Source organism: Myotis yumanensis, unplaced genomic scaffold (assembly GCF_028538775.1).
Source record: "Myotis yumanensis isolate MYYU_CA2020_CCGP unplaced genomic scaffold, mMyoYum1.0.hap1 SCAF_5, whole genome shotgun sequence".
In the NCBI taxonomy this organism is placed as follows: domain Eukaryota; kingdom Metazoa; phylum Chordata; class Mammalia; order Chiroptera; family Vespertilionidae; genus Myotis; species Myotis yumanensis.
The window spans coordinates 27,676,712-27,700,728 of NW_027223756.1; the positions used below are offsets into that span (position 1 = coordinate 27,676,712).

The following is a 24,017-nucleotide window of genomic DNA, read 5'->3' on the forward strand; positions in this document are numbered from 1 at the left end:
ATGATCCCTCCCCACAGCAGGGAGCACATTAGCAGAGCTGAGAAATGATAATTCAGCAGCCCCCAACCCAGCAGGGAGGGAAAGAGAGGAGGATGGAGGGGAGAGGGAGGAAAACAGAAACAGAGGCAGCAGGGAGAGCTGGGGGAAGGGAGAGGCAAGGGCCTGACCTCTCAGGGCCCTTTCTTCTGCCGAGTTTGAAACAGAATCCCAAGGGAGTGGCCTGGAGGCACTTGACCCTTCAATTCTGTGGAGATAGGGCAAGGGTCAAGTTGCTCCTCGCGTTAGTTCTCAGCATCCATGTCTCCCATGTCTGGACCTGCCCTCGTGCCCACGCAGGCCAGGTGTGATTTGTGCCTTAGCCGGGGTGAAGGAGAGCCTCCGAGCCCCCAAGGCTGGCCCTGAGCACCCTCTAGTCCGAGGGCACCTAGGCGAAATCCGCGGTCCGTCAGGACCCGAGGTGCTGGACAGCTCCCAGTCCCAGAATAGCTTCGCTGGAGTTAGCGCGAGGGGTGGGGCCGGGCTTCCCCCACGCCCCGCAGTCCCCACCCTCAGGAGTCGCGCGAAGGCTTCTGGGAGCTAGTGAGGGAAAGGGCTCGGGGTCGTGAAGGGGTCTGGTGGAGATCTGGTGGGGACCTGGACACTGGAGCCCCGGGGGCAACTTCTCCAGACGCATTCCTTCCTTCTGAGGCGAGACCCCCCCGCTGCCCCTACCCCGCCCCCTGCCGGGGACAATGGCGCCTTCAGCCCCCAGAGATGAATGGAGCCTTTGAGAGCTGCACGCCACGGGGTCAGCGGCGGCCACCGGGTCCGGGGCTGTCCAGACTCCGGAGCACGCTGGAGGGAGGAAAGCATTCTATGGTCCCTGTCTTAGAGACTGGCGGCTCTCGGGAAAGATCCATCCCGGATAAGGCAGGCAGCTCATGGTTAAAAATAAAATGATTGGGGGTTGGGGGAGAAAACCCACCTTCCTGTACCAGGAGAGAGACTGTTGTACCTCCTCCTCAGGAGGACAGAATCTAGGCAACTTCTACTACCTCTCCTCTTCCCAAATCAAGGCCCCACCTTCCCTTTGGAGGGGGCAGCTACCTCTTCTCTCAGTGCCCATGTCCCTTCCTCTGTGTCTGCCCTGCGGTCTGGTCTCTCCTCCCTGCTCCTCTCTCCCTTCCTCTTCCCGCAGTGCACAGACTACCCGGTTTCTATAGAAACAGGCCCAGGAAGGCTCTGCCTGGAGGCCAAGGCCAGTACTGCTCTTGAGGGGGATGGAGGAAAGGGATGGAAAGTGAGGAGCAGAAGGTGAGTTCTAGAAGGGGAGGAAACCTGTTGAGAGTGAGACTTTCTGGGGAGGCAGGGGCATCAGGAAGAGCGGCCCAAGAGGTAATTGTGTGATGTGGTTGAGGCAGACTTGAGGGGCTCCTTCTTGCTCCCCCAGTTCTCGGTGCTCCAGACATCTAGACAAGCTCCCTCAGAGGGAAATCAGTGGGCAAATAAGTAAGGAAGACAAGTGGTACCAAGAGCTCTGCCTCTTTCTGCTCACACGAGGCTCCATGATTTCATCCTTCCTGGGGTATAAGCCCACTTGAAAGGAGGCCCCCCAGGAAACTGGAGGAGAAATGGAAGTGGGTGTGAGTGTACAGGGCTGTTCAGGAATATCCCTAGGCACCTGGGGCTGGAGGCGGCCAGAAGCCTAGGCGTGCCACACACTTCTTCGGCGTCCCTCCCTAGTACCTCCACTGAGGAGTTGGGGTGGTCCTGGAGGTTGCAGCCGCTGCCCTTCTGTCCATCAGTCAGGATTTGACTATGGAAATAAAAAAGTAGAGGTGGTCAAGTAGGGGTTGGGAGCAGTGAAATCAGAAGCCTAAAGAAGGAGGAGCCGGGAGAGGGATGGATGGGTGCAGATGTGTGTGTGGCTAGGGCAGGTAGGGAGTTTCTTAGAGGCTTGACCCTCAGCTCCTGGGAAGTGAGTCCCAGCCCTCACACCCTCCCAATGCTCCCATCTCAGGCAAAGCTGCCTCTTGGACAGGGACCACTAGAAATCTTGGAGTCCTGGGAGAATGTGTTGGGGGGGGGGGGCTTGGAAAGGAGCCTTCCAGGTTATCAGAAGGTTCAGCAAAGCTTCCCTGGGAAGAGGGGATAGTGAAAGGCGTCCGTTGGGAACCTGGGATTTCCTGGACCCGAGCCATCGGCTCTCCCTTGACTATAGTCCCCAGCACAGCCGTTTTGGTGTTTGCTTATTTTGGTTATTTTTTGATCAGATATTTTGGCACTGTGCACACTGCCTTCTGTTGCCATGGCAGCCGTGACAGGGGCTGAGATACCGTGAGAAAAATACCAAAATTAATGAGTGAGCGAAAGTGCAGCCGAGAGAAAAACAAGGTTAAAAAAAGAGTTAAAACAGTAATGAAAACAGGCTTCCCAGCTCCACAGCAGAGCAGCTGCGGAAGCCTCCCCAGAGTGGCAGCCCCTGCTCAGCCTCCTGGCATCTCCCAGACCTCAAGGCAGAATTCACTTGCCTTCTCCCACCCAGTCAGCCACAGACCCAGCAGCAGACACTCGGAGTTGTCCCAAGCACAACCGGAGATCAGTGTCAACAGCAGATCAGCTCCCATCTCAGGTAGCATCCTGCTTCCCAGAACAGCATCCCAGGGAACAGCTTCTCATCTCCTAGGCAACGCAGTCTGGGCTTCAGCCCCCACACAACAGTGGTCCAGCTATATTACCAGGAAATGGCCTCCCGGCTACACTCGAGCTTCAGAGCTATGGCTGCAGGCATAATAGCACCCCAGCTAGAGTCCTGCATACAGTAACAGCCCAGCCACAAGCCTGGGCAACAGCATCTTAGCTATAGCCAATCACTGTATGCTGTCATCACAGCTATAGCTTCAGGACCAATAGCATCCCAGCTACAGTCTTATACACAACAGTAGCTTGTTCTTATCCCAGGTAACAGCCTTCCTCCCAAGTACAGGCTCCTAGCAACAGCCTCTCATCTCCTAGGACCTAGGCAATGGATCCAGCTATAGCCCCACTTACGTCATGTTTGCAGAGAACAGGTTCTCAACTATCGCCAGTCTCTGGTGTGATGGCCTCACACCTATAGCTTCAGTCCAATGGAATTTCAGTTACAGCCCTTCCTGCAACATGTACACAGGAACACACACACACACACACACACACACACACACACACAGCTTGGCAACAGCCTCTTTGGTAATCTGATTATTCTGGCTGTAGCCTAGGCACACAGTATCACAGCATCACAACAGTGTTCCAACTGCAATCAGAGGCAACAGCTTTTCTGTTACAAAGCCAGGCCCTACAGTATCCTAGTCCTCGTAGCTACATCCCATGTCACAGCAAGAGCCTTAGGCCACAAACATCCCAACCACTCCCACATCTAACATTCCCCAGGCTTCAATCCCAGGCCACAGTCTCAGCTGGAATCTCAGGCACTGTCAGTTTCAGGAGCCCGCAATTCTCTACTTGCCAACCTGGTTCTCCTCCCAGTTTGGTATGGGGCCAGGAGGCTGGCTTCTCTCCCCTTCAAATGCCACTTCCCAGTCCCTGTCCTTTGCCAGCCCCCTTTCCTGGGCAAGTCAGCTCTGATCCCCATATCTATATTGCAGGCTCGGTCCCCCACAGAGCCCAGCCTGGCAGCTGGGTAGGAGTGGACAGGGGCAGGGAGAAGAATGGGCACACCCTGGTTTGACCTGGCCTAGTTCTGCTCCTACCACTTTGGTGCAGGATTTGGGTTTGATGGTGGTGAAGCAGGGAGGACGGAGGAGAACATCTGGGAGATTAGCATTTCCTGCCCAGCTCTGCGGCTGCCTATCTTGCTCAGCCCTGAGCAAGGGAGGAGAACAGAGGAGCCTTTGAATGACTCCCAGCAAGCAGACCAGGGAGGGCTTGCTGCAGTGGGCAGCAGGCACATGCTGGGGGCAGGGTGGCTGGGCAGCTCCTCTGTGGGAGATTTCTTCTCTCTGGGCCACTGATTCCTTCCTTGGAGCTGTGAGCAGTGATGGGGAGAGTATGAGTTTTGCAGGGGGCAGAGAGAAGCCACTTACAGGACAGATTCTCCTTTCACTAGTTCACCCTACCTCTCATCCAGAGCCCCTGTCCTGGGCTCCTGGGGCTGAGGGCTGGGGGTGGGGACTAGATCAAGGCCCAGGCCAGAAAGGGAGTGCAGTTGAGGGGGGCTGCTCTGGGAGAGATCTTGGGCAGTCATTGCTTGCCTCCTTAGCTGGCCAGAAATCCTGCCCTTACCCAGAAGAGTGTTCCAGAGAGGCCAGGTATGAGAAGGGGATGGAGCAGAGGAAAGAAACAAGGGATAGAAGAGTAGTATGGATGGGAAAGTGGGGGAGGACAAGGAGGAGGAGTTAGAGGCTATGGCAAATAGAGGCCCAGCAACCAGTCATCCCATAATAGGTCTTTCCACACCCAGCGCCAGGCTTTGCCAGGAACAGACTTCCTCATTCTTCTGACCTAGAACACCTTGCCTATGCCTCTAGCTGGCAAAAGGCGGGAGGTCATATTGAACTGGGGCACTTGGGAGCCTGGGGTATACAAACCGTGAGCTAAGGAAAGGGAGTTCCCCAGCTGCTCCGAGAGCTCTAGATGGCGCCAGAGAGCCAGAGCCGAGCGAGAGAAACAAGAGTATCCAAATGTGTAAGACACTGCGTGTGACGCTGTGTGATTCGGTGAGTGTGAGTGTGACAGGGAACGTGTGGCACTGCGAGGGCATGTGACACTGCGCGGCCTTGCGGGGCAGGGACCCGCGTGACTCTGGGCGAATGTGTGTATCTCACTGGTAAATGTGTGGGGCCACAAACTCCATGTCGCCCTGAGGGCAGGTGATTGGGGGACCCTCAAATAGCCCGACTCAGACACGTCACCTCATTCTCACACTTGCATATTCCCCCATTCTCATTCTAGAGGAGGCCCCAGTCCCATAACCCTCCACTTCTAAATGTCCCCTCCACAGCCCCACCTCTACGGTTAGCTGCGGCCACCGAGGCTGACCGCTCTGCGGCTCCGGCCAGAGGGGGAGGGGTGGACTTCCCCCGAGCGCAGTAGGAAGAGAGGGCCACACGGGGTGATCGGGGGTCCTGGCGGGAAGAGGATGGATCTGGAGAAGCAGATGTCCATGGAAGAAGGCACTGGGGGAGACACTTCCTCGGCCTCGACTTCCCGGGGGACAGGGTAGGGACAGGTGTTTGGTGAGGTTAGGAAGGGAATTCGGGAGGGCCCCAGATGGGGGCTCGGGTGGGATAAGTGTAAAGTGAAGAGCCAGGGGTCGCCCTGTGTATCCGGGCCCCGGGTAGTGGAAGACAGCAAAGGGGGTTCCTGGCTTTGGGGGAGCGGTGCTGGGGCCCCCTCCCAGTGGGACCGGAGTGTCTGGAGCTCCACCTCCCAGCCGGGGGAGGGGGGGGGCGGGGAAGCGGGCGGGAGGCGGGCGGGCGAGCCAGGAGGGAGGAGGAGGGAGGGGGCGGGCCGGGCTGTGAGCTCTGCTCGCTGCTGGCTCCGCTGCCGCCGCCGCCGCCGCCGCCGCCGCCTCCGCCGCCGCCTCACACACTCGGGGAGCGGGAGCGCGGCGCGGACGCGGAGCAGCCGGGGCTGCTGCGCCTGTAGCCCTCCGGAGCCGGAACTTGAACCGCAGCGCCAGCCCGAGCCGTGCGAGCCGCAGCCCGGGCCGGGGCCGGTGGTGGCTCATGGACTGCAAGGCCCGCGGCCGGCGCTGCCCGGAGGCGGGTAAGGATCCGGTGGCGGTGGAGGCGGTGGAGGCGGTGGTGGCTCCCGGCCGGGGGAGCGGCCATGGCCGACGGGAGCTGCGGGAGGGGCGCTCATTCGAGCGAGGCCAGGGGGGCCCTGTCGATGCTCCACGCGCCGGGGCAGAGGTGGGAGAGGCTGGGAGCTTGGAGTGGGGATTTCGGCCGGAGCACCCTGGCCTCCAAGGTCCGCGGCTAGAAGCGGAGCTAGGAGAGGGGGTGCTGAACCGGACCCCAGCTTCGGCGTCCCGCACCCACGCTCACTTGGAGCCGCGGGGATAAGGAGACTCTAGGAGCGCGCGGGATGGAGATGGTTTGGGGGAGGCGCGCAGCCCTCTGTGTGTTTGTGTGTTGGGGGGCTCCCTGAGGACGAAACAGCAAGGACCCTCATCCACACACTTGTTGGGCAGCGAGCTTTGCTCGCGCGGGCGCTTCCAGCTCCCGAGGGCACCCCGAGGACCAGACCACGGACATATGTACACGCACACATACATCCGTTCATATGTGCACAGACATACCTCCCGAACACCAGCGCCCACTGGGGCACCGGCACTGGCTCAGAAGCCGCTCCAGCGCCTGCACGTTCAGCGGCAGGGACACACAACCCGTGGCCACACAGAACCACGGAAAGCAGCCGGTGTGACATTCGGACACAGGCACAACCCCGTGCCCTCGTGTAAGAGTGCCTCGGCCACAGTGCCCCTAGATGAACACTTAAAGCCTAGCCTCACGCGCATATATTCCTTTAAGGAACATACCCTCACACAAATGATGTTACCTACTCCCTGGCCAGAACATAGGCACACATCACAGGTCGGCTTGCACCCCTCGACTGCACCCACGGAAACATACAGCCTGTGTCTCAGCACACACCTTGAGCGCACACACCCTAACCCGGTAAAGCACCTGCAGCAGCGCCTCGCGATCACAAACACAAAATCCCCTAACGGTGGGCGTCTCACACATCTTACACCAACAGTGTCACAGTACACCTTGCACCTTGACACACAAACACACGCTCTGTCCCTCTCCCTCGGAGACCAGATTCCGCCGGCGGAAGCCGGGGCCACCCGGGGAGCCCCTAATGCCCCTTCACCTTAATCGCATTGTTATTGTAAATATCTGCACCGCGGGAACACTGGAGGCCGCCGGGCCGGCTTCCCCTCCGGCGCCTCCCTTACTCCCACTCCGGGGCTGGGCCGACCGGGTATTCCCGGAACCAGCTGGACCTGGCCGGTCGCGCCATCCCGCTCCCCAGGGCTCCAGGGCCCTTGGTCCCTTTGCAGAGGGAGCCAGCCTGGGGAGGTCATTGAGACCCTCTTCGGACCGTGTAGCTGTGTCCTCCAAGCCACCTGGGTCCCCAGCACACCTGTTTCCTCTCACACCTGGGCGCCCCTCCGCGGGTCCCCAGCTCCAGGCCTGAGTCTTGTGCGCCCGCAAGGCCCTGGGGCCAGAAGGGAGATCGCGGCGCACGCAGGAGCAGAATTGGTAGGTGAGATGCGCTCGCACCCCTTCCCCCTAGTTATCCTCGGGAGCCCAGACTTGTGGCCTCAGTTCCCCCAGGAGTGGTCGGCGACTATTCCTTCTACCAGGAAATATTTGGGGCGGCGATGAGGTCTTTGGGGATTGAGCGCCGAGCGAAGACCCCTTTGCCGCCCGCCGCGGGAGGGTCGGTTTTATGGGGACGTCCCCTCCGGGCCTGGCTCGCCGCTTAGTGATTCCGGCGCCGGATCCCTCCCGGCGCCCGCCGCGTGGCTCCGGCCGACGCGGGCTTGCGGGAGACCCTAGGCAGAGGCTGGAGATGCGGAGGAGAGATTCCCTGCAGCGGCCCGTGGGGCTGGGGGCGCCAGGGGCCCGGTGGCCAATGCGTGTTCTCACCGCGCGGTGCCTCCACCTTGCCGGGAGCTCCCAAGGCCCGGCGCCGCCGGGTGGGGGTGGAGCCACCCGAGCCCGAGGCTGGTGGAGGAACTGTCGCCATCACCCCTCTCCCCCACCCCCAGCTCTCCTGCGTTCTCTGGGAGGAGACGCCCCGCGCACGGGGTGTGTGCGGGGAGCGCCCGCGGCGTAGGCAGGGGGCTGCCCTGGCCGGCAGAGTCCAGGACGTCGTGACGGAAGGCGCAGGGAGCCTTCCATTACTCACTCTGGGCCAACCCTCGTGTACTGCCAGGAAAGAGGGCACCCAGAAGGTGTTTGTAACCGCCGAGGTCTGGGTGTGTGTCTGGGGAGGGGCAGGGTGTCACTTTCTTGACGTGGGGGGTCTGCACGGATTGACATTTGTAATTACAACTAGACCAGGCCATGGGGTGGGATTGAGGGGAGAGGAATAAGAAAGACCTCCAGAGATGGCTGGGGACAGTGAGGTAGGGGAGCAGGCCTGGTTTCCCTGCTCTCCCCTCTACCCCCCCCCCCCCCCCCCCAGTCCCCAATTCCAAAAGGGATCAGCTGGAAAGGGGTGTCCTGCGGGTCTGGTGTCCTCCTGGCAGAGGAGCTGCTGCGGTGGCTGTTCTTCAGGGAAGCTGGGCTACAGAGAGAGTGAGCTAACTGCTGGGAAGAGTGGGATGGAAGGGCCAGGAGGGGGCCCGCAAGGGTGGGGGTGTGGCTGAGTGGGAATCAAGGCTGGGGAGAGAGGAGATGGAGGAGGCCCTTCTGATACAGGGTAAGGGCTGCCCCTACCATGAGCAAGGAGAGTTGGTGCTGCAGACAGATTCTTTCAACAATGCCTGGGGCACCTCTCTGCCAGGGCCCATGGTGGCTGGTGGGGATGCCATGCAGTAATAGCATACATACCATCCTTGCCTTCATAGATCTTCCCAACTGGCAGGGGATCGAGTCAACCAATGAGTACCTACTGTGTGCCTGATGCTGTGAATAAAATGCTCTAGTCAGTGATAAGGAGTGATATATATGTTTATATATCCTTTATGATGTAATAGAGCTCCCAAATAACTTCAAGAGGCAGGATTTATTATTTCCAGTTCAGTGTGGAAATAGGTTCAGAAAGGTGAAGTCACTAGGCCAAGGTCACACAGCTAGGAAGTGGTGGAGCAATGGTTTGAGCCCCGATAATCTGAAGAATGCAGGTGGCTGGAAGCTCTGCAAAGGTTAATGGAGGGTTGTGTTCACTGTGGGAGGTCTCTGAACAGCTCCACCCCGCACAGCCCTGCTTACTTATCCTCCTCTCTAGACATTCACTTTGTTCCTGGGTGTGTGTGTTCACATGTTGTGCCTGTTGTGTAACAAACAGAGCAGGGGTCGGGGCTGGGGGTCCAGGGCTGACCTGGGCACTGGGAAGTTGATAACTGTCTCTGTGTGTTTCCTTTTCCGACAAAGCATTCAGCAGGAAGTGGACTCGGTCCCCCAGGTGGGCTGGAAATGAAGGTTCCAGGTGAACCGTCACCACTACTCTCCTCCCTCCCCAGATGTTGACACAGATGTTGTTTTTCCTTGACCTTCCCTGGATTCTGCCCCCTCACACCACCTCACTGTGCTCCTTAGGCCTGAGAAGGATGAGTCAGTGTCCCTGCTGAGGCTCTGGTTTCTTAGGGTTCTGGGTGCCCATGTCACTGGGTGGAGGTGGGGACAAGCCTTGCCAGGAAGTCAACCAGGGCTTGGGGAGGGGCAGAGATAAGGGCTTCAAAGTCTGCCGTCTGGGACCAATGACTTCCAATAACTAACCACTCGGACAAAGTTCAGGGATGTTGGGAGCAGGGGTGAGGAAGGGCCCTCATTGGTGTTCGTGGCTGCTCTGAATTGCCCTGCAGCCCTAGGGTCCCTGAAACAGCTAGGGAGGCCTGGGGTCCTTCAGACCTTGAACCCTAGGCCCTCTCTTTCTGTTTCCCTCCTTGCCTGGCAGGTTTGGCAGCCCAGGGTGTGTGTGTGTGTGTGTGTGTGTGTGTTGGGGTGGGGGTGGGGGTGGGGGTACATAGCAAACATCATATTCTAGCCTCAGGGGTGATTTCTGTTGACTTTCCCTCCCCCGTCCAGTCTTTCCCCCAGACTTTGGGATGTGAAGAGGCATTCTTCTTTCTCAAACCCTGACTTCCACTTCCTACTTCTTTGACCTAAGACAAGGAATTATTCTTTTTGAGCCTCAATTTTATCATCCATTGTGGGGAGCCGTGTAGTAATAAACAGTACTCACTTCAGAGGGGTGGGAGGATTGGATGAAATAATGTATGTAAATGTAGAAAAATATCAGGAGTGTTAACTTGGGTCCTGGTGATAATAGCGAAGATGATGGTAAAAGTGATGATGATAGAGTTCGAATTTCCAACTCCTAGGATTTAGTGTATCTCAAATTTGTCTCTTAAAAGTTCAGGGCCATTGCTTCCTGCTACCTGGAGCTTTCTCCAGGTCCTTTCTCCGGATTAGAATTCCTAAGGGTGGGGCCAGAAAAATCCTAATTTTAAAGGAACTCTCCAGGTGCTTCAAGGGCCTAAATCCTCTTCAACTCTTGCCCCTACTCTGGGTACCCTCCCCACCCCCATTCCCCCGCCCCCATTCTTCCTACCTCTTAGGAACACCCCTCCCCCCACTTCCTTGCCTTGATAGTTCTTAGTGGTTCTTTCTCCAACTCAAAAGTTAGCTAGATACCACAGTCCTTTCCTGGCTCCTCTGCTTGTTGGAGGTAGCGTGGGGGGGTGGGGGGGGGGGAAGGGGAGGAAGGGGGGAGAGAATATGGGGCAGGTCACAAGCTGTTGTGTTTATGCTGCTGGGAGGCCTGAAGGTTTAGAGCCTCAGGTTGTGATCTGGAGATGGGGAAGGAAGCCCTAGCTACTAGTCAGTCACCCTAACTCTGCCAGACCATGGGCCTCTGAATTTGTAGCTAAAACTTGTGGCATTCATTTTTCTTGGAAAAATCTAAACCATAGTTTCATAAAAATTCATAGAGGGGGATGTGACCCAAAAAGCTTAAGAATCCTTGATCTGAAGAGAGTGAGTGGAGGCAAGCAGTCACTGCCTTATTTCTACTCTTTGTCAGGTTTAGGGTAATTCCCTGGTGACCCCCACTCTGCCAAGACGTACGCATGGAACTGGATGCACAGTGATCCCGAGTTATGGAGTTGTGTGTGTGATATAGGGGTGGGGGTGGGGGGGCAGAATAAGGTGCCCAGAAGGGAATGAGTTTCTTTGGAGACAGGTATGTTTGGGTTGGGACATGATGGTCAGATAAGCCCTGTGTTTAGTCTATGAAGGTAAAGGCCTGGAGAGTGAGTCCAAATGGAACATCTGACAAATTCCTCCATTTTATTTTAGTTTTTTACATTGTGTAACAGTCTATTTGATTTTTTTTTTTTTCTGTGTCTCTTTCAGAATAGAGAGAGGTCCAGGGAGGGCAGGGAAATTCCTCCTTCTTTTAAAGAGATTAAGATTGCGGTTGGGAACAAACACACACTCATCTGATAATGGTCTCGCATACTTTAAGGACATTCTGAGAAGTGACCAGGGAGGGGCTGTGCCTTGGGCGGGCCATGGGGAGGAAGTGAAGTGTTTGACTTGAGTAAGGAATCTGTGTGTTCAGTGAGCATTTGCTGAGAGTCTACTATAGACTGAAATAGAGAAAGATTAAGTTTGAGCCTTGCAGGTTCTCAGTAGGGGAACAGGCAAGAAAACAAGCCAGGACCACCAAAAGTGCCAGGAGAGGGTAAGCCTGGGAGCTAAACAATCAGTCATTCTGGAGCCCTTGCTGAGTGCCTACTGTATGCCGAGTCAGGGTGGGATCTTGAGGATTTAGTAGTAAACCAAGCAGGGGCTCTCCTGCTCTCTGCTCAGTCTTGTAGGAAAGACAAACAATTCACAGATTATATCCCAAAACAACTACATCACAACAATTGTGCTTTTAGGGGCATTTGTTGAGTGCTCACTGTGCTCAGCATTTAGCCCACATCATTTCAAACTCCCTAGGAAAGAGGTAGCAGAATCCCCATTTTACAGATCAGGAAACTGAGGCTCTATATTATTGGCTCCAGTTCGTTCAGCCAGGAAGTGACAGCTGGGGTTTGCCCCACCCTGTTCGATGTCATAGTCGCTGCTCTTCTCCACCTTGCTGCTGCCTTACATGTGCCAAATGGGTACAGCCACACAAAACTGTCATTGAGTTAGAACCATTGCCAGCTCCACAGGAGCAGATTGTATCTGTCCTGCTTGCTGCTGTGCCCCAGGACCCAGGACAAACCTTGGCACATTGGAAGTGCATGAATGAGCACCTGTAGTGCCCAGATTTGTGAAGGAGCCTGGGTGGGGAGGGGGGATGAAGGTAGGGAGCTCTGTCCCTTCCTCCAGGATGTTTGGTGTTTGCCTGGAGAGGCAGAGGACACAGGGATAGGTGCACAATATGCCCCAATCCCTTAGCAATGAATCACTGCTGCACCAGGTAGTAGTGAGTCATGGCTGAGGGATTGGGGCAGACAATAAGTGGCTGTGCGTTGGAGGCAGGAGAGGTCACTGTGGGGTGGGGAGATCTGGGAAGGATTCCTAGGGCACCAAAGCAGACTTTCGGTGGGGTGAGCGTGGTCTGTCATACAGCCTGGAGTAGAATTTCCAGGTGTGGGGCAGGTATTCTGGGTATCAGTGGGGAAAAGAGATTGAACCTGAGCCCTTTGCTGAAAATGCTGGGCCAAAGACTTTGGATTTGAGTTGAGGGGCTGGCCTTGGTTTAGCTGGAGAGGAGGAGGGAGTCAAGACTGGGATGGTGGCTGGCAGGTCTGGCTGGGGTCTACAAATGCCCAGCCTCAAAGCTACGGGGGGACAGGCCGAAGAAACGGGTCATTGTGGTGTTGGGCGTGCCACCTGCGCTTGGCTAGGGAATACAGGACTCATTGGAAGGATTTGGGGGTGGGCAGGGAGAGATGGGACTGGACCCGTTAAGGTAGGGAGGGGCCAGGTGTGAAATAGAGGCCAGATGTTTGCCGGGATAAGGATCAAATAGAGCCACATGTTCATATCAAGAGACTGAGCAGGGGAGGAGGTAGGGTCGGGAAAGGCTGGTGGTGTTACTGGCACCTCTGTCCCAGTGAGGCCTGCTGGGCTCCCCGTTGCTAAGGGCAGGGCAGGGCAGCTTCCTGTTCCAATTCCTGGGCTAGTCCTGATCACAGTCCTGACCCCTTTACTGTCTACCACACACCCATGGTGTCTTCCCCCGCACCCCCAGTGGAAGGCAGAGAGGGAGCGGGAGGAGCCCTGGGAATCCTATGTGTACACATGTGTGCATGGTCCGGGGCATGTGTGTTCGGGGAGGGCTAGCACTTAGTCCTCAACCTTGTTCTCAGGCCTTGATTGGTGCCCAGTTCAAGCTGGCCCTTCATGGGGGTTGGGGAACATTAGGCACTATGGGTTATTTTTTGTCAGACAAGGATTTGAGATGTCATATCTCATACACATACTTTGACTTGGCATCTCAGAAGAGAAATGAGACATTATACCCTCCAGCCAACGAGTGGCCCTCAGTGTGGGCAGTAGTGATCCAGGGTCTGGGGTGTAAGGGGTACCTGTGTCTCTTTTGTAATGAATGTGTATGTGTGTGTGTGGGGGGGGGGGATGCTTGAGGCCTCACCCTTCCACTAGCTGTCTCTCTCTATCTTGGTATCAGGGTAATTACCATGGGTGACTAAGGCAGATGCTGGTGAGAAGGAGGTGTTGGGCAAAGCACTGAGCAGGGCGGGAAGGAGGGAGAGTCAGGTGGGTCAGGGCGTTCCATGGGCGGGAGCTGCTCTAGACCTGTTCCAGGTCCCTTACCGGCTCCTCCAGCTGGGCAGACACCACTGCTACACCCAGCTGTGGGTGAGACTCAGGGTTCTGGGGCCCGGAATCAGGGTTCTGTGCTGGGCTGAGCTCTCCTTTTAGGAGAGCAGGGTGTAGGTGGGAGAGGGAGAGTGGGGGGCTGGCTCTGGGCAGCCCTCAGGGCCAGATTCTTCCTGTTAGCTGACTGCCTGTTTTGCCTCTTCCCCTTTCAGCCTTCCTGATTCCAGAGCCTGCCCGGATGGGGCCCCTGAGGCCCAGCCCAGGCCGTGGGGGGCAAGGATTGTCGATGCCCCCCTTGCTGCTGGCACTGCTGCTACTCCTGCTGGCTCCATCCCCAGGCCACACCACGCAGGTGGTGTACAAGGTGCTGGAAGAACAGCCACCCAACACCCTCATTGGGAGCCTCGCAGCTGACTACGGTTTACCAGACGTGGGCCACCTGTACAAACTAGAGGTAGGCGCCCCGTACCTGCGGGTGGATGGCAAGACAGGTGACATCTTCACCACCGAGACCTCTATCGACCGCGAGGGGCTCCGCGAATGCCAAAACCAGTTCCCTGGTGAGCCCTGCATCCTGGAGTTCGAGGTGTCCATCACGGACCTCGTGCAGAATGGCAGTCCCCGGCTGCTTGAGGGCCAGATAGAGGTACAGGACATCAATGACAACACACCCAACTTCGCCTCACCAGTCATCACGCTGACCATCCCTGAGAACACCAACATCGGCTCACTCTTCTCCATCCCAGTGGCTTCAGACCGTGATGCTGGCCCCAACGGTGTGGCATCCTATGAGCTGCAGGCCGGGCCCGAGGCCCACGATCTATTTGGGCTGCAGGTGGCAGAGGACCAGGATGGGAAACAGCCACAGCTCATCGTGATGGGCAACCTGGACCGGGAGCGCCAGGACTCCTATGACCTCACCATCAAGGTGCAGGATGGTGGCAACCCCCCGCGTGCCAGCAGTGCCCTGCTGCGCGTCACTGTGACGGACACCAATGACAACGCCCCCAAATTCGAGCGGCCCTCCTACGAGGCCGAGCTGTCTGAGAACAGCCCAATAGGCCACTCGGTCATCCAGGTGAGAGTCCCCTCCACCTCACTGTCAGGGTGACCCTCCTTTAGAAATAGGAGCCCACTCTAAACTGGTGAGAATTCCCTTCACTGAAAGGGGAAACCACAGGCTACTGTGCAAGACCTTCCCACAAGCCCCACCCCACCCTAGCAGCTGATATTACTTTCCTCTTTCAAGCTGCTTCAGTGACAGTGACATAGCACGTGACCGGTAATCCCCCCACCCCCAAGGCAGACTCCAGTTGGAAAAATCTCCAACAAGTAAAACCCTCTCCCAAGTCAATTGACCGTCCCCCAGACACGGGAGCCAAGCTGGAACAAGGGAGTCACCTTTTGTCCAAATAGAATCTCTCTAGAGAAGAGACCATCTTCCCAACCAGGGGCCCTTTAAATGTGAGATTTTCCTGAAGCGGGAAAACAGAGCCTTACTTTGCCTCCCTCCTTGACAAAGACAGATGAGATCATGGTAGCCAGGCAGGTCCTCAGAAAACTACTCAGAAGTCTGTATGCGGCTTCCTCCACTAGGCATGGGGTGCCATGGGTGTGGGGTGCTTGGCACAGTGGGGGGGTTTGGTTGCCTCTGCTGAAGTTCTCAGCACCCCACTCCATGGGAACTGCCCCAGGGGCTGGGCAGCTTGGTAGGGCCAGGGCCTGGGAGGGAGCAAGAAAGCGTCCCTGCAGACAGGTGGGCGTATCTCCCGCTGTCATCTCATCCTGGCCTCCTGCCAGCCCCAGCTCCTTTCTCCTTCCCCCTGGGCTGTAGCTGTCTGTCTTTGATGTGAGGGAGCTGAGGAGGGCTTGGCCTGCCCTGGACACCGTTACCCATCCTAAGAAAGTCTTCGTCCTAGGACCTTAAGCTGAAGTGGGCGTGGGCAGGAGTTTCAACCCTTTTTTTAGAGGCTGGTACATTGGAACCTATAGAAGAGAGACTGAGAAAGAAAAGGGAGACGGACAGTCGGGGATGGTGAATAATAATAGCCTAGGTGCCAGGACTGCTCTGAACACATTATAGGTATTCTGTCATGTAATCCCCACAGTACAAGGTAAGCATTATCCCCATTTCACAGATGGGAAACTGAGTCCGTAGAGATTAGGAAAATTGCCTGATATCATCCAGCCTGTATTTTCAGGTCTCACCTTGGCCATGCCCAGCAGTCTGGCTTCAGAGCCTATGTGTGTGTAGTAGCTAACACCCCTCCCAGGGGGTGAAGCAGGAGGCTGGGGCAGACACAAGAGACAGGGCAGCAGAGAGAGGCCGGGAGAGAACTGACAGTTGGAAGGAGGCAGAGAGAACTGAGCAGGGATGGAAGGGAAATGGGCAGAAGTTAAGTCCTAGACAGACAAAGGGAGGTAAAATGTCAGGAGAGACAGATAAGCTGGGTGACCTATGTAGAGAGGGAGACAATGGGAATCATAATGAAAATGTTGGGGACAAACAGATAGATGGGGGTGTGGGTGTGGGTTGAAGGATGAGGAGGAACTGTTTGTCTTTCAGAGGAGTGAGCAGAGACCAGGATAGCTGGGAACCCATGTCTAGGTGTCTCCACTATTAAAAAGTTATGGCATGAAGGAGAAGAGACTAGCAGTGTCTTGAGGGCCCATTAGGTGCGGTGCCCAGCCCTGTGTTAGCACTGATCTTCAGAGATGGACAGATAGGAGGATGGATGGATAGATGGACTAAAAGAGGAGTCAATGTGCCAGGCAGTGTTAGGCACTTACACATATTATTCTGTTTAGTCCTTACCACAATCCCATGAAATAGGGCCTATTGTTATCCCCATTTTATATATTTGTAGACTGAGGCTTGGGGAGGTTAAATAATTGGCCTGAAGTCACATAGTTGGGAAGTGGTGGAGCTCGGGTTTGAACCTAGGACCCTTCTGCTCTGCTCCCCAGAGCTCTGCCAAGTTATGTCTGTCCCTTTCTCTCCCCTCATCCCTCACCCAACCTGTCATCACATTCTGTAGTATCTACCTCATGGCCATTTCAACCAGGTTCCTGTTGCCCCTGTGTTTGTATAGAGTGTGTGTCGGTGCTGGCATGGGAGGGCGTGCCGATGCAAAGGGACAGACGGTTCATTGTTTGATGCTGGGAGCCCAGCCTGCTGCCAGCAGGCTCTGTGGCCTGCACCAACCCCTCCCTCCTCACTGCAGGCTCTGCTGGATTCCTCAAGTTGGTGCCTCGCCAGCACCGGCCCAGTGGGAGGGGAAGAAGCTGCTGAAACAGGTTTCCCTGGTTTGACAAAACAGTGGCCTGGCCAGCTCCCTGTGACCCATATACCTACCTGGCTGCTTTCAAAAGAAATCCCCTCACCTGTGTCCTCCAGGACTTGTGGGTCTCTACTCATGTGCAAACACACATAGGCACAGACACACATACCTTTTCCCACAGTCACCCATAATCACATGTGTCTATGCATGCATGCGTATTATACATATGTCATGCACGCACACCTGCTCGCACCTATCCAGCTCTTCAGAAGGGTTGAAGGCCAGTTTAATTGGGTGGAAGGGTTGTACTAGTTGGACAACGGGATCCTCATTCCCATATTCGGGCAGATTAGTGCAGGAATGATCAGTAGATTTAACTCTGCCTGCTCCCATCTCCAGTAGTTGCTGGTAGCACTGTTGAGGAGTTGCAGGCAGCATCTGTGCGCCTTAGGGAAATAGACCAGGAAGATGTGCGAGAGGGTCAGGATTAGGAAAAGGGCAGGACACGTGCTCCTTTGGAAAAGGTGCCACGTTAGATCAGTCAAGTCTGCCGTGCTCGTTTGAAAGGCAGCACGTGCATCTCTTAATTTGCTATTCTGGCCGAACCCATAACTGTTGTCCTTGTTTTTCTCCCCTGCTCTGTAGGTGAAGGCCAATGACTCAGACCAAGGTGCCAACGCAGAGATAGACTACATGTTCCACCAGGCACCTGAAGTCGTGAGGCGTCTTCTGCGACTGGACAGAAACACTGGACTTATCACTGTGCAGGGCCCCGTGGACCGTGAGGACCTAAGCACCCTGCGTTTCTCCGTGCTTGCCAAGGACCGAGGCACCAACCCCAAGAGTGCCCGTGCTCAGGTGGTGGTGACCGTGAAGGACATGAATGACAACGCCCCCACCATTGAGATCCGGGGCATAGGCCTGGTGACCCATCAAGATGGGATGGCTAACATCTCAGAGGACGTGTCAGAGGAGACAGCAGTGGCCCTGGTGCAGGTATCTGACCGCGATGAGGGAGAGAATGCAGCTGTCACCTGTGTGGTAGCAGGGGACGTGCCCTTCCAGCTACGCCAGGCCAGTGAGACGGGAAGTGACAGCAAGAAGAAGTACTTCCTGCAGACCACCAGCCCACTGGACTACGAGAAGGTCAAAGACTACACCATTGAGATTGTTGCCGTGGACTCCGGCAACCCCCCACTGTCTAGCACCAACTCTCTCAAGGTGCAAGTGGTGGACATCAATGACAATGCACCTGTCTTCACCCAGAGCGTCACGGAGGTCAGCTTCCTGGAGAACAACAAGCCGGGTGAAGTGGTGGCGGAGGTCACGGCCAGTGATGCCGACTCGGGCTCCAATGCTGAGCTAGTTTACTCTCTGGAGCCTGAGCCGGCTGCCAAGGGCCTCTTCACCATTTCACCCCAGACTGGAGAGATCCGGGTAAAGACATCCCTTGATCGGGAACAGCGGGAAAACTATGAATTGAAGGTGGTGGCAGCTGACCGGGGTAGCCCCAGCCTCCAGGGCACAGCCACTGTCCTCATCAATGTGCTGGACTACAATGACAATGACCCCAAGTTTATGCTAAGTGGCTACAACTTCTCCGTGATGGAGAACATGCCAGCACTGAGTCCAGTGGGCATGGTGACTGTCATTGATGGGGACAAGGGGGAGAATGCCCGGATACAGCTCACAGTGGAGCAGGACAATGGTGACTTTGTGATCCAGAATGGCACAGGCACCATCCTCTCCAGCCTGAGCTTTGATCGGGAGCAGCAAAGCACCTACACCTTCCAGCTGAAGGCGGTGGACGGTGGCGTCCCACCTCGCTCAGCTTATGTTGGCGTCACTATCAATGTGCTGGATGAGAATGACAATGCACCCTTTATCACCGCCCCTTCCAACACCTCCCACCGGCTGCTGACCCCCCAGACACGTCTTGGTGAGACGGTCAGCCAGGTGACAGCTGAGGACATTGACTCTGGTGTCAATGCTGAGCTGACCTATAGCATTGCTGGTGGCAACCCTTACGGACTCTTCCAGATTGGGTCACATTCAGGTGCCATCACCCTGGAGAAGGAGATTGAGCGGCGCCACCATGGGCTGCACCGTCTAGTGGTGAAGGTCAGCGACCGTGGCAAGCCCCCACGCTATGGCACAGCCTTGGTCCACCTTTATGTCAATGAGACCCTGACCAACCGCACGCTGCTGGAGAACCTGCTGGGCCACAGCCTGGATACGCCACTGGACATCGACATTGCTGGGGATCCAGAATATGAGCGTTCCAAGCAGCGTGGCAACATCCTCTTTGGTGTGGTGGCTGGTGTGGTGGCCGTGGCCTTGCTCATCGCCCTGGCAGTGCTTGTGCGCTACTGCCGGCAGCGGGAGGCCAAGAGCGGCTACCAGGCCGGTAAGAAGGAGACCAAGGACCTATACGCCCCCAAGCCCAGCAGCAAAGCCTCCAAGGGAAACAAAAGCAAGGGCAAGAAGAGCAAGTCCCCGAAGCCTGTGAAGCCAGTGGAGGACGAGGACGAGGCCGGGCTGCAGAAGTCCCTCAAGTTCAACCTGATGAGCGATGCCCCTGGGGACAGCCCCCGCATTCACCTGCCCCTCAACTACCCGCCAGGCAGCCCTGACTTGGGCCGCCACTACCGCTCTAACTCCCCACTGCCTTCCATCCAGCTGCAGCCACAGTCACCCTCAGCCTCCAAGAAGCACCAGGTGGTGCAGGACCTGCCGCCTGCAAACACATTCGTGGGCACTGGGGACACCACGTCCACGGGCTCTGAGCAGTACTCCGACTACAGCTACCGCACCAATCCCCCCAAATACCCCAGCAAGCAGGTAGGCCAGCCCTTACAGCTCAGCATGCCCCAGCCCCCACCCCACCCCTACCAGGGGGCCATCTGGACTGAAGTGTGGGAGTGACAGAGCAGGTATGTTGGGCCCAGGTGCTCAGCAGCCCATGTGGGGCCGGCCCAAGCGAGCGGCGGGAGGTAGGACCAAAGATCTGGGGATGCTGGGGTCCTGGTTGCCTCACCCAGACAGGGAAGGTTAGACAGAGTGAAAACTGAGGGACGATGTGATCTCCTCCTGTTCCCTGCCCACTGGGAGAGGCCTGTGACTTGTCAAATCCCCGGACACTGGACCAGGTGCTGGTTCTGGCAGGTGGGGGCTGATGGGCAGGTAGCAGAAGGATTTGGAGGCAGAAACGGGGAGGGAAGTGAAGTCTATTCCAAACCTGGGTCTCCATCCGAGACCAGCCATGGTGCTTCTCCAGAGGGAAATGGGAGACCTGGGTGCTGTTGGGTAAGTGGGCGGGGACTCTGTCAGGGAGGGGCCTCCCCAATTGTGCCTTCTGTATGTACTGTGTGTCACCCTCTTCCCCACCCTAGGCTCCTTGGGTTGGGCCCCAGTTTCCCAGCCCCAGTCCCAAACGCTTATCTTTGACAATAAAGTTCTCTATTTTTGGAGTTTTCGTTTCTTATTTTCCTGGAACTGAGAGAAGGAGTGAGAGAGACTGGAAACAGCCCTTTGCCCTTAGGTCCTGACCCCATTTTCCCATCCCTTCTTTCTGCCCCTTCCCACATCCTAGACTTGCCCCTCCGCTCCAACCTTTTTAATTTACCGTCTTCCTATCCACCCCCATGTCCATGTCCTTGTCCCAGGAAAAGTGCCCGTTCCAAGTATCCTTCAACATGTCCCCTTACCCCACATTTGTGAGGCCTTCTCCCTAGGAATGACAGTCTTCACCAAGAAAGGGCAGGTGGGGCTGCACCCAACTCCTGCCCTTTCTCCACTGGCTGAGACTTGACTTTGCCAATCTGCCCATACTGAGCCTGACAGACTCAGACCAGAGCACCTCGTGGGGTGGGGTGGGGTGGGGTGCAGCCTGCCCATCTCAGGTGAAGGCAGATAAGTCCTTGATTATACCAGCCACCTTCCCTTCAGGTCAAGATCTTCCCAAGTCCCTTTCCCAGACTCTTCATCCCAATACCACTCAACACCCAGCAATTAGCTGGCGCTGCCCTGTGTGTCCCCACCATGATCACCATCCTGGGCTGCCCCAAGGGAGGGCCCAGAGAAGGGGGAGGAAATCCTCAAGTCCTTGAATTGACCTGCTCTGTATCCCCACTTTTAGGGCGCTCCCTGCTGACTGGGGCAGAGGCATCCTAGTCCTGCCCCCTCCCTTCCTTCAGCTCCTTGCTCTGGCCACCTGCGTTGCTGGCTCTCACTCTCTCTCTCTCCATCTCTCACTTCTTGCTCTCTTGGGTCTTCCCTAGCTGTGCCTTAGAGGGAGGGAGGCTAAAGTCTGGGTGAGGGACCTCAGGTCCTGAGTGAGTCTCTGAGGCCAGAGGCAACCTGTCTCCATGGCGACTGAAGAGGCTTGAGACACTCCCAAGAGGTCCCAGGCGCCAGCTTTCTACTTTGATTCTGTCCACAAACTCGCCCATGCCCTGGGGGGTAGCCCCAAAGTAAAGACTCCTGGGGGCTTTGGAGGAGTGGGGTGTGGAGAAGTGAAATCTAGTCTCATCTCATTTCTCCTGGACAAATTAGCATCTCCAAGGTGACCTCAGGCAACTCCTGACCAATCATTCTTGCTCTTTTGTTCCTACCTTGCTGCCACTAGTTCTTTCTTCTCTTCCTTTAGCTCCTTCACCCCTTTTCTTTTCCCAGTCAGAATGGTTATTCCTTACTTGGCTTCAGTTCAGATCGTGGGTGGAGCCGCAATGCATACCTTCTCCCAACATTTAGACTCAACCAAACTGCAACACCATTGTCATCACCCAAACACAAAGGCTGTGTGCTCAGCATGGTACTAGACCCCGAGGCTAAATGGTCACATTTGTGCAAGACTTAATAGTGAGAAGATGAGGTAAATGAGAATCTTAAGTGTCGAGTGAGAAGTGCCATAGGAAAACTTTCCCCAACTTGTCCCAGGACTACTTCTGCTACTACCTGCTGCTTTTTTTTTTTTTTTTCTTCAGTTTTTACTAGGTGCAACGTACCATGCTAAGCACTCGATGTGAATTAGCTCATTCAATGCTCATAACTCTTTGTGACATAAGTCATTATAATGCTCACTTTACAGAAGTGAATACTAGTTAGCGATGAAGTCAGAATTCAAGCACAAAGCATCATGAGATCTGATTTCCAGAGTCTGCTGTTAACCATTATGTGATAAAAATAAAAGAGGGGGGCCTTCTATGATCAAGTTAGTTTGGTAGTAAGAGCTGCACTATCACATTATCCTATTAAAGGCTCTTCGAAGCCTGTAAGAAAGGGGGAACCTGTTAAACTATGTAATTCTGGGTTTTCCAATTTTATCTGACCATAGTGCCCTCTCCCCTTCCTTGAGGAGCACAGTATGGGAAGACCTGCATAGGACATGGGAGTGGACTCATGGAAAGGGAATGTGAAACTCCATGATCAGTAGGAGTTGGGCAGGAGGGTTTGCCCTGTGAGCCAACTCCTGAGTCAGGAGTGAGTATGACCAGGCTGGGGACAGGGAGAAGGGAGAAAGGGGAGTATTCTGGCTGGAGTGGAGGGTATAGGAGAGAACTGAGAGATGAGACTAGAAAAACTAAGTTGTAGAGGACACGGATGCCTTGCCGAAAGTTCCTTAAGAGGAGATGGGAGCCCCTGAGAGCTCAATTTAGATGAACTGAGTTTTACAAAGCCCACTGGAGTGTATGGTAGACTTAAAGGGAATAGAGGGGAAGGTACAGGATTGAAACTATGGTCTGAGCTAAGGTGGTAGCAATGGGGATGATGGATGGATGGATTTGGCTGAACTTAAGGAGAAAAGACCCATAGGACTCAAGGGATAATTGAATATGGGGTGGGAATGGGGAGTGAGGGGAGAGGTACCAGGATTCCTAGGTAGATAGACATCATCCTTCTGAGTCTGGGCGACTGGATAGTGATGAGGTCATTGCCTTTGCAGAAGCTGATTGAAGAAAAAGAATTTGGTTGCAGACATACCTGAAGGGCCAGTAGAGACAGCCAATTGGAAATATCCAGCAAGTGTCTCTAGAACTTCAGGGCTAGGGTTTGAGAGAGCTTTTGAATCTAGGCTTTTTAAGATTTAATAGTAGAGAATTAAAGGAAACATTTGGTGTTGAGTATGACCCAACCCTCTATTTTACAGAAAAGAATCATAGGGAAAAGATACCAAGTGATGTGCCTAGCAGGCAGGATGGAAGCCTTAGAGTCCCAGGTGCGGGTTCTGCAGAGGGAGGAGAGGGAAGCACCCAACAAGCAGACTGCCCTGTGCTCCCCAGCCCCCTCCTGGAGCTGTTCACTCCACCAGGTGGACGCTGCTCCTTTACAACCTCTCAGTCCCAAATGTTCAGGTCAATTTGGGGGACCATGCCTGTCGTCACCCAGATCCTTCAATGTTTTAGATCACAGCATGGATCCCAAGAAGGGTTGCCTCTTCCTGAAGATGGGGTGGGAGCCAAGATGGGAAGGCAGTTCTGGGCTGCCTTCCAATTGCCTTCCCATCAGCTCCAAAGCTCCCTGTCCTAGCAGACTCCCCCATCCCAGCTGCCTTGAATGGGATGGAGATTATGTAGGGTATCAGGAGGATGGGTCTTCAAAACCTCCTATTGAGGGTTGTAGAGGAAAGACAAAGCTCTGAAAAAGTCTTAGAGGATTGGAAGGAGCCTGGAGACTCATCAGCAGGGCCCTGAGCCTGGGCGGCTCCCACTCCTGCCCTCCAGGGGCCCTGGCTCTGTGCCCTCCACGACTCTTCATTTATGGTTGGCAGGAACACCGGTGGCAGTCCTAGGTGGGTGTTTGGGTGACTGGCTGGTTGTGCCATGTGCTAAGCTGAGGTTGCCAGGTTCCTGGGGTGATCGTTAACCCGTGGCAGGCAGATAGGAGCCGGCTGGGAGCAGCCTGTCACTGTTCCACTCCCCCCACCCCAGTCCCCAGTCCAAGCTTCTAAGCCCTGGCTCCACCAAGTCCACAGCCCTTCCCAGAAGCTCCTTCCTGTTTCCTAGAAGGAGTCCATTTGAGGTCAGCCTTCCTAACCTCCTGATGGATGCCAGGTCTTCCCGGGCCTTGCCCTCTACAGTTAATATGTTTCCTGATCTCGAGCATGAGGGAGTTTCCATTGTTCCCGTTCCCACCCCCCAAGGTGTCTGGTTTGTTATCTGGCTCCCTTCTCCCCTCCCACCTTTTCCACTCCCAGGCCTCTCTGGAGTGGGGACAGGGGGGCTGAGTGGGAGCA

General features: G+C 55.6%; 1 protein-coding gene across 1 annotated transcript; it reads left to right on the plus strand.

The window, feature by feature from the left end:
* Positions 1 to 5,576: 5,576 nt before the first annotated feature.
* On the plus strand, positions 5,577 to 20,253 carry PCDH1 (protocadherin 1). Its single transcript, XM_070414731.1, has 3 exons — positions 5,577 to 5,745; positions 13,715 to 14,580; positions 17,429 to 20,253. The coding sequence occupies exons 1-3, from the start codon at positions 5,706 to 5,708 to the stop codon at positions 19,706 to 19,708; spliced, it is 3,186 nt and encodes a 1,061-aa protein (XP_070270832.1). The 5' UTR covers positions 5,577 to 5,705; the 3' UTR covers positions 19,709 to 20,253.
* Positions 20,254 to 24,017: the final 3,764 nt, after the last annotated feature.

Bases quoted from the DNA above. Each gene is read 5' to 3' on its own strand.
- PCDH1 (XM_070414731.1), top strand. From the start codon at position 5,706: ATGGACTGCAAGGCCCGCGGCCGGCGCTGCCCGGAGGCGG. The intron at 5,746-13,714 runs GTAAGGATCCGG...TTCCCCTTTCAG, and splicing joins CCGGCGCTGCCCGGAGGCGG to CCTTCCTGATTCCAGAGCCT. The intron at 14,581-17,428 runs GTGAGAGTCCCC...CCTGCTCTGTAG, and splicing joins TAGGCCACTCGGTCATCCAG to GTGAAGGCCAATGACTCAGA.